Source organism: Nothoprocta perdicaria, unplaced genomic scaffold, assembly GCF_003342845.1.
Source record: "Nothoprocta perdicaria isolate Ctin4 unplaced genomic scaffold, notPer1 scaffold_441, whole genome shotgun sequence".
In the NCBI taxonomy this organism is placed as follows: Eukaryota; Metazoa; Chordata; class Aves; order Tinamiformes; family Tinamidae; genus Nothoprocta; species Nothoprocta perdicaria.
Genome location: NW_020455690.1, coordinates 123,668 through 133,638, shown reverse-complemented (window position 1 = coordinate 133,638; position 9,971 = coordinate 123,668). Strand labels below are relative to the sequence as shown.

General features: G+C 58.8%; 1 protein-coding gene across 1 annotated transcript; it reads left to right on the top strand.

Moving 5' to 3' along the window:
- Positions 1 to 269: 269 nt before the first annotated feature.
- On the top strand, positions 270 to 6,464 carry GBX1 (gastrulation brain homeobox 1). The gene is made up of 2 exons (XM_026046447.1): positions 270 to 729; positions 5,917 to 6,464. Exons 1-2 carry the CDS (start codon positions 270 to 272, stop codon positions 6,462 to 6,464), a joined length of 1,008 nt encoding a protein of 335 aa, XP_025902232.1.
- Positions 6,465 to 9,971: the final 3,507 nt, after the last annotated feature.

Below are 9,971 nucleotides of genomic sequence, written 5' to 3'. Positions count from 1 at the left end.
GACACCCCCGCCCGCCTCCCTCTCTGCCGTCCCTCCCCTCCCCTCGTGGCCCGGCCCGGCCCCCCCGCGGCTCCGAGCGCGCCTGCACTCCGCCGCGGAGCCAGCGAGCGCGCGGGCGGGCGGCAGCTCTCGCCGGGCGCGGAGCCCACGGGCGGCGGCAGCGGGCGCGGGCCGGGGCCGCGGCGGCGGCCGCGGCGGCGCGGCGAGTTGGCGGCGGCCCGAGCTCGCCGGAAAGTTGGTGCCGGCTGAGCCGGCGGCTCCCGCTCGCCATGCAGAGACCCAGCGGCCAGGGGACCGCCTTCTCTATCGACTCGCTCATCGGGACGCCACCGCCGCGCTCCGGGCACCTGCTCTACACCGGCTACCCCATGTTCATGCCGTACCGGCCGCTAGTGCTGCCGCAGGCGCTGTCCCACGCGCCCCTGCAGTCGGGGCTGCCGCCGCTGGCGCCGCTGGCCTCCTTCGCCGGCCGACTCACCAACACCTTCTGTGCCAGCCTGGGCCAGGCCGTGCCCTCCATGGTGGCGCTCACCACGGCACTGCCCAGCTTCTCGGAGCCCCCCGACGGCTTCTACCCACCGCAGGAGCTGCCACCGCCGCGCACCAACCCCGACGCCGGCTGTCGGCGTGGCGCCGACGGCCTGGAGGCGGAGGAGCTGCCGCCGGGGCGCGACAAGGGGCCTCCCGAGCCCCCGCTGCACTTCCCGGACCCGTTTCCCGGCCTGGCAGGTAATGACGGCCCCGCGTACACATCTTCCCCGCGTCAGCCCCGGAGCTTTTCGTCCGGGGGCTCCTCAGCCGCCGCTGCCCGCCCGGTCTCGTCCTGGCTCGGCCAGCGGTCCCGTCGGGGTCTGCGAAGCGGCAGCGGCGCGGAGCTCCGCGGGACAAGACCCAGCAGCCGGGAGCGTGGGACAAGACCCCTCAGCTGGGAGAGCGGGACCAGGGCCGCGACCGGCAGGACGGCGGGGCCACATGGGGGGCACCTGCTCACGGCTGCACTGACGGGCTGCTCCGCCGGGCAGAGACGGAGAACCGGGCCGGTTCCATTCGGTTCCGAAACGTCCCCATTGCTCCTCAATGCCCACAACTTTCGCAGGCGCAGGACAAACTCCTCCCGCCGCGTCCGCGCCGCGAGGCGGAGAAGCCGCGAAGCTGCCGGTCGGGGCCGCTCGTCCAGGCGGGGCCGGAGCCGGGGCTGGGGCGAGCGCGAGGTGACCGGAGCCAGTCCCGGCGACGCGGAGCTCTCCGAGGTCCTGGCCTCCGGCCCGGGTTAGCGGACGCAGAGGGAGCGTCCGTCCCGCCGAACCGGTTCCGCGGGGCCCTGCGCAGCCTCGGCGCCTGCTCCGGCGTGTCCTGGTCCATTCCCGCTCCTACCCGAGTCCCGGTCGGTGCGAGGGGAGCGGGGCTGTACGCTGCTCCCGCAGGAGCTCGCGTCCCAGCGGTGGCCGAGGAGCGATCCCGGGGCGCAGCGGAACCCGCCGGGTTCTCGCTCGCCCGTGGCTGCAGCGCCCGGGTCCCGCTCCGCTGCCGGCGGCGTCGCGCAACGGCCGCGAAGTGCGGGGCTTAGTGGGACTTGGAGCGCTCCGCAATGAGAGCCCCCTGGGACAGGAGCGAGGGAACGCGGGGCAGCTCCGTCCGGGCGGCGCCCCGGTCCCCTCGGCTCGGTGGAGCCGCGGAGCTCGGCGCTCGGTCCAGCCCGACGGCGCCGGCGGGCGGGCGGGCGGCAGCTCCGGCCTCGCTCGGGGCTGCTCCCACCGCTGCCAGTGTGAGCCGAGGCTGCCGGCTCCGGCCGGGTGACCTGTTGCTTTTTTTCCTGCTCCCGCTCTGCCACAGCAGCAGACTTGGGGCTCCTTTCGAAGGGGAGGCTGGTGCAAAGTGACTACTGACTCCCTTGGCCTCTTTGGGAGCTGCCTCCTTCGGTCTCCGAGACCCACCTTTCTCTTGCAGGCTCCCTAGCACAGATCTGTGCTGAAAAGTCTCCACTGCATCTTGCAGCGCTTGGCTATTTGCTCTCCAAGCTCCTGTTAGCATCTCCCCGTACACCCTGCACCAGCCAGCTGGGGTTCTTTCCCTGCCTTTTCCTTTTCGGCAGGCTGCTATCGCTGCTCAAATACCCCTTCAGCCTAGTCCCTTAGCAGGACAACCGGGACTTTTCATATCCCCACCGCTTTTGTAGGTCACCAAAGCTTCAGTGGTGCTCCCAAGGTGCTACGCAGGGTTGAAAGCTGAAGGCAGCCTCAGTTCTGCTGTGAGAGTCTCCTTGGGGACAGAACTATCCTGATCCACCTGCCGTGGGTTCACACTGCATCTCCCTAGCTGCCAGGGAGGAACTGTGCTCTGCTTGATCTCCCTGTGTGACTCCTCTGTAGCTAAGCCCAACACGCTCTCACCTCCTGTGGGACTCGGATGAGCTCTTCAGGGAAGTGGTCATTTCTGATGATGAGAAATATCATCTTTGTGGCTTGCCTTGTTATAGTTGGCTCATATGATGGAAGGAAATTTATTCTGCTACCCATGTTTGCTCTCTATTGCCTTTAACTGTCTCTCAGCACTGTGTTTGCTCTGGAGCCTGTATTCCATGAATGATGCTTTCAAGCCTGTACAGGCTCATGTCCATATAGACCTCACTGCATGGGTTGCTCTGCTCAGATCCAAGAGGGTTTGTCTGGGCAAATGTGCCCCCTTCGGCTGTACCTAACACTTCTCCTGACTGTATCTACCAAGGCTCTTGGAGATGGAAATTAGGGTGTGTTTTACTGAACATCCTCCCCTTCACCTGAGATGGTTTCTGTGGGCTTGCTCCACAATCAAGGAAACCAGAGGAGGATGCTTCATGCCAAAAGGAGACATCCAAAACCACCTGTAATGCTGTTTGACCTAATGTACCATCTGTGACACTGACTGAAAGCAGATGTCCAGTGACTATCACTAGAGTCCACCAGAAAGGAGAGACAAACAAAATCAAGTGAAATGATTATTTGTCTCCCTGGGCTCCATTAGCATCTCCATTGTACAGATGTCTGTGGAGGCAGGAATACTCCAGTGACTTTCTGGATCAGCCAAAGGAACTCACATTCTATTTTAGACTTTCTCTCTCTGCAACTAAAACATTTCAAATCCACTTCTGGCTGTTGACACACTTCTTGAGAGAGGAAAGGAGTGTGGGGAAACTGTTCCTAAAATGCCAGAAAGCCTGCAGTCTGGTTTGTTTCAGAAACTATAACAATGTGTGTGACACCCAGGATAAAGTGGCTGTGCTCCAGCCCTACATCTCTGTCCTGAAACTTGGTTGTACCTGAGCTACAGATGTCTCCATGGAGAGCCAGTGGGCACAGACCCTTTCTTGGATTGACATAGTTACTCCACGTGCAATCAAGAGGAGGGCTGAGAAGTTCTATGTTGTTCCTCATGAATACATGAAAGAGCTCTTGTCTGTTTACCAGCACTGGTCTTTTCTGGCTGTTGATCTAAGTCCTGCTGATCCTACTTTATCTTGACTTCATGCTCATCTGCCTCTTCTCACCATCCATACCATTTCTGCAGTAAGACCACCAAACAGCTAGGACTTGTGAAGAGCAAAGTGGTGGATCAATCTTATTCTTCACCCATTTACTTCTGTTGATATTTCAATTTTGCAGTACTTTGCTTCATGATAAATACTTTGCTTCTTGATGAAGACCTCTGGAAGCTTCAGTAAACCTTCCCACTAGGCAGCTGGTTTCCACTACTTTCATTGCTTCCTTGCTGAAGAAGTACCAGGAAGTCAACAGACTAAGATACCAATTTTCTTTGTAAAAACCTGTTTTAAACTCTATCACCAGATTCCTTGCAAACCCACCCCTTTTATAAGAAACAAATGTTAGGCAATTTAATCTGCACAAATCTGCAATTTAAACACTATTTAAAATTTGTGTTCTGATTAAGACAAGTGTACCCACAGATAGTGTACCCATAGATGTACCCAAGTGTACCCATAGATACTTTTGAGGTGACATTTTGCAATTGGTAGCTCAGCCTCCTTCCAGTCTCCAGGGGGACATGAACCACAGAATCGCAGAATATTCAAGGTTGGAAGGGACCTCTAGAGATCATCTAGTCCAACCTTCCAACCAGACCTATGAGAGCAACCTGCACTGCCTGTGAGCATGGCTGCTGCGATGCCCTGCCTGTCCCTAGGGAGAGCAGGCTCAGGGCAGGGCCCATGATCAGTCTTGGTGAAGATACGGATGTCCTCATAAGAGCTCTTCTGTCCTGTCAAGGCCTCACGCCCCCTGGAAAGCTCTCCTGCTCGTGGGCAGAGGCAGTGCTTGCTCGAGACAATTGGCAGCCAAGTGTTCCCTGGGGCCAGTTGCTGCTCCCTCAGCAGCACAAGCACAGCTTTGCTGCACCTCCTGTGCAGCAGGACTGTCTGTCTGTGGGAGACCTCTTCCTTCTCTCAGCCCTCTTCCAAGGGCCCTCAGGAAAAGGGTGTTTGTTCTGTAGCACCGGATGGAGGTGCTCCTTCCTGCTGTGTGGAGCAGGAGGAGCAGGCACATAATTCCTTTTCTCAGCAGTCATCTATCCATCCTCCAGAAGCGGCAGACCTGCTACAGCACCAGTGCGGTATGGGGGAGCTCCACGATGACCATCTTGTAAGAATGACACCTGGGCTTAAGCATCTTCTTGCAATTGGTCCTTGGGTGTTTTCAGCCCTACATCCTTATCACTGAGAGCTGTCCCGCTTTCCCTTCTGAGCAGAGGTGAGACAGCAGGAGCTGCAGCAGCCCAGCTGCCACTGAACACTGTTCAGAGGCTTGGAGAGCTGCTGTTGCTCCTTCTCTACGTAGGGTCATACTGAACCTTTCAGTGCTTCAGGGTCTGTTCCTTCAAGCAGCAGTTCCCATCTGTGAGTCACACCTGGAGAATGTAGTGGGGTTGGAGGTCTCAGCAAGATGGACAGCTATTTCATCAGCTCATGTGTAGCTGAGGGTCCTCATTTAACTAGACCCCTCTGTGACCCAGAGCATCTCACCCTGTAAGACCTTTGCTAAGTTGCTTCTACTGAAAAAGTGACTGGATTCCAGGCCTCCTTCCTCACAGTTCTCTCCTTCCCTTGCTCCATGGGCGTTTAGCCCTTTAGAGACTACTTTGGAATAAAAGAAGCTGGCAAGTAGAAGATTCATTCCTCAAGTTCCTGTCATAGCAGAGTTGTCTACTGTGGCCCAAGTGCTGCCTCCTTCTGGGTGGCCTGGGCTGGGGTCCCATCTTTGGGTGCTGATGGCAGCCCCTTGCCTGCCCAGCCGATCTGCCCATCCGTGAAGCAGCTCTGTGCAGCCAGGGCTAGAGAGGGAGAGCAGCAGGACACCCCACAGCCTACAGGGTCCTGCAGAGACAGCTTGCTGGGATGACACTGAGCCAGGCTGCATTTTCCTGGGAAGTCCTTCAGCTCCTAGCACCCTGGTGGGATGGGTCAGAGGGAGGGTTGAACTGAGAAGGAAGCGAAGGTCTGGACAAGCTCTGGATGGACAGCAGTGTGCTCTGCCAGATGGGGAGGTGGTGACACTGCTGCCCAGCTTCAGGATGGAGCGGTGCGAGGAGCTGGGGAGGCTCAGAGCCGGGGTGAGGTGTGTTTGTGGGGCTGCTCTGTGCAGCTGGGCAGCGCGGGACACGCAGTGCTGGGCCAGGGAGAGCAGCAGGGCAGGACCTGCCCCTTGCCCAGCACTCCTGGTGCCACTGCCGGGGTAGGGCCACTGCCGGGGGAGGGATGGGGTGCCCCCCGCCCCCCGCTGGCCCAGCCACCCCCATGGTCCCACGGCACGGGCACCCAGGGCCGGGTGCGGACGGGGCTCCAGCGGCTCTGCTGTGTGGGGAGTCCACAGGTGGCAGGGGCGGCCGGGCTGGGCTTCGCGGTGCGGGGAGCCGCGGGGGCCGCTCCAGCGGGCGCTGATGCTGTGTGCCCTGCAGATGGGAAGGCGTACAGCTCAGACGAGGAGAAGCTGGAGGTGAAGTCAGCGGCGACGCCTTGCAGCGAGCGGGAGGAGGAGAGCTCGGCGGGCGACAGCGAGGACGAGCCCTTCCTGGACGGCGCAACCGGCGGCGCGCTGGGCACCAAGGGCAAGGGCAAGGGCGGCCCTGCGGCCGAGCAAGCGCCGCCGGGCTCCGGGGCCGGCAAGAGCCGGCGGCGGCGCACGGCCTTCACGAGCGAGCAGCTGCTGGAGCTGGAGAAGGAGTTTCACTGCAAGAAGTACCTGAGCCTCACGGAGCGCTCCCAGATCGCACATGCCCTGAAGCTCAGTGAGGTTCAGGTGAAGATCTGGTTCCAGAACCGCCGTGCCAAGTGGAAACGCATCAAGGCAGGCAACGTGAGCAACCGCTCAGGCGAGCCCGTCCGCAACCCCAAGATCGTGGTGCCCATCCCGGTGCACGTCAACCGCTTTGCCGTGCGCAGCCAGCACCAGCAGATCGAGCAGGGCACCCGGCCCTGAGCGCAGCGGGACTCACGGACCCAGGGGTGGGGGGGGCCGCTGGCCGCCGCCTCGGCCACAGGCAGGGCCGGCGCGCGGGGGGCTCGGCCGGGTGACCGCTTTCGCTCCTCTGTACATGTCCCTTATTTATTCCATGTAAAGTCTGTACATAAGGCAGCGTGTCCGCCTGCCTGTGCCGTGGGGAGCGCGGGCCGCCGGCAGCCCCAGGCGCCGCCCGCCCGTGTATAGCTGTGATTTCAATAAATTATTTTCTATGGAGCGAGGCGAGGGGCTTCCCTGGTGCCGCTCACCGATATGGACTGGGATGGGGCGCCCAGCATCTCCCTCCGCCCCGGCTGGGCAGCTGGCGGGGAGATGGGGAGGAGTCGGGGGCACCCGTGTCCCCTACACCTCCCACCCTGGGCAATGTCCTGTGTTCCCATCCTGCTGGTCCCGGGAACAGGACTGGCCCCACAAACCTCTCCTGCCTTCGCTGGAGGCTGAGCCCCACAGAAGCCTCTGGTGAGGAGAGGCCCCTGCCTTGGCTCCAGCCTCTGTCCACCGCAGTAGGACACCTGCCCCTCGATCCTGTGCCCGGTGCAATACACCTGAATCCCCCACATACCACCAGCACCTGTGCAGTGCTGCCCCAAACTTGCCAGGCCCTCCACGCCATGCAGACACCCTACCCACTGGACAAGCCCTGCCCTGAAGCCATTCCTCCTTCCCACTCCAAGTGACCCTCCAGGCCCTTCCTGCAAGGGGAGTGGATAGAGATGAGAGCTCGTGCTCCTTGTAACTCTGCCTTGAGTTCATCATGCCACAGCTGAATGGAGAGGAGGCAAAGAGCCTTGCCATGTCTTGGGTGCCCCACTGGTGTGACCACTGCGGCGCCAGCATCTGCTTCTCTGGCCGTGGTGCTGCTCGGGCTAATGCAGCAGTGAAGCAGAGAGAGCATCAGACCTACGGACAGTGGGTCTCCTTTCCCAACCTGGGTCCCCATCTGCACTCATGCAGGGGTAATAGGTGTCCCTGATGAGGAGCTGTCACCTGCAGCCTAGCCAGGCTGGAATAATTTTCCTGTGAGACCGATTGCATGCTGCTTCTGAAGCCAAGGAGCATCTCACATGACTTTGCCCCATGCCAGTGTGATGAGCACCCGTCCTGCACTGGCCGAAGTAGCTCAGCCTGGCTCAGCAGTGTCTAACTGGATGTCCAGCTGTGAAAGCCTGTTGCAGGTTTGGGGACCATTGCCTAGCCCATGCGGACAGTGAGGTGACACCTCTGTTAGCCCTAACAGCTCCTTAAGAGTGGGAGAAAGCCTTGGTAGCCGGTGCTGACCTCATCCTTCTGGACGCAGGCCCTCCTAGACGCCACAGCAAGGGCAGGTCCATCTTGCCTGCTTGGAGGAGACTCCCTCTCCCCATGACTCCTACCCTGTGTCAAGCTTGTCCTCGTCCTTGCAGCACGGCCCCGTGCCCAGACTGCACATCGAGTTGTGGTGGGGAGGCTGCCTCAGTGCTCTGATGGGAGGCTCTCCTGCCCCAAGCGTCCTGGCCTACATGGGCAATGCAGCTCAGTGAGGAGTAACCCTTGGGCAAGGCCACACACTAAAATGCCCAGGAGGTGCCTGTTTTCCAGGAAGATGGGTGCTCAGACCTGAGGCAGATGGCAGGATCATGGCCAAGTTTTGCCAGCACTTGCTTGGGCAACACAACAGAACCACCCTCCTGAAGCAAGGGCCAGTGCTGCCAAATACCCCAGGACCTGCTGGCCTGGTGTTGCTCAGCAGCTCCCACATGGGCTTGGGCTACTCCCGTGTCAGTGTCTGCTGCATTTGCACTGCATGGGGGAGGTAGATGCCTGCTGGCACCAATCTCTGGTGTCCTGCCCTTGGATACAGGCCATTCCCCTTGGACGTGCAGTTTTGGAGCTGCCTGTGATGGAGGACCCTCATGCAGGTGCCTCCTCCGCAGACCAGAGCAGGAGAACTGGACTCGTCTCTGCCACGCGGCAGCCACCTGTGGGGCTGCAGGTCTGGCGGAGCAGCGGTGCTGCTGGGAGCCCAGCTCTGTCACTACTGATGTGACCACACGAGGGGTCTGTGCCTCTGCTGCTGCCGGTGCTCGGCCGCTCGCAGCTCCGTGCACGAATAAGCACAGTGCTCTGAGAAGCGCTCCTAACCTCATTGGAAGGAGCTAGGTTTCGGGTTAGGTTACACCGCCAGCCTCCTTGCTCTCCCTCACTCCAGTGGTGGGCATTTCTGGTCAAGTGTTGTGTCTTCATGTAGCTTGATGCATCCCAATCCCACACCATTTTATCTTGGTACGAATTACCCCTGCACTGGCCGCATGCGCGGTGCCACACCCTGGACACACACGTGCTGGCACACGGATCACAGCCAGGATTTGAGAACCAAAAGTTCTCAAACTTTGAGACATTTCTTTGAGAATTAAGGAACGTATTTTTTGACTTGAATGAGTCCCAGAGCCTGGATACAGTGAAGCTCTGCAGTGGTTGTATGGCAGAGCCAGGAAGCTGGGATGGGTCTTTCGAGGTCACTGGTCCGGGTCCTCACTCAAAGGGTCCATTGGAATCGGGGAGCCAAGGAATTTGCCCGGCTGATGGAGCATCGCTCAGGATAGAGAACCCACAACTTTTCTGGGCCCCAGTTCCGCTGCCTGATATGACCACCTCCTTTCCTTTTAATTCTTCTTTCCTTGTAGCTATTGGGAACTTCAGATATTCCAGCTTGTCCTGTTGTCTGGTGACCTGGAGCAGGACCGATAGGTTTTCCCCTACTTACAGATGCATGTGGACACACACCATTTTGCTCAATGCAAAAGGCATCTATAGATATATAGATATATGTGCATAGACATGCATTCATGTATGCACACACATTTTTATGTATATATACATATATTATATATATATACACACACATATAAGGCACATATTATATATATATGTGTGTGTATGTGTGTGTGTATATTTATATACAAAATAAGGATACTAGTCTTGTTTGCCTGTCACAAAGGCAGTTCTCTCACTTACAATGAAATTCCCTCTACTCAGACCTTTCCTGCTCATTGCTCTGGTGAATGCTTCTCACACAGCTAGGAAAGGAATGGTGATCGCAGCCCACAGCGGAGTTACCGGCTCAGGAGTCCCCTTTCCAGACAATTCTTCAATGCTGGTTCAGAGCATTCTCCAGCACTGGGCAGCTATGAAGACTTGAGCAGCCACCATACAGTGCTGCTGTTGCTGCTCATGAACCAACTATTCCCTGACTGGATGATCTACAAGCGGCTCTGAGAAGTTCTCTAGGTCCTGCTGCTGTGCCTGGCTTTAAAGAGTGAAACTGCAGTGCGTGCAATGGGAGCTGTGATGGACGATGTCACCACAGCGAGGAGCAGCTGGGACAGAGTGGAGAATGCTGCTCTGCTCAGCGCTGTGCAGGACAGGGAACGCTGTTCTGTTCCATGCCATACAGGGCAGGGAATGCTGCTCCATGCTCTGCATGAC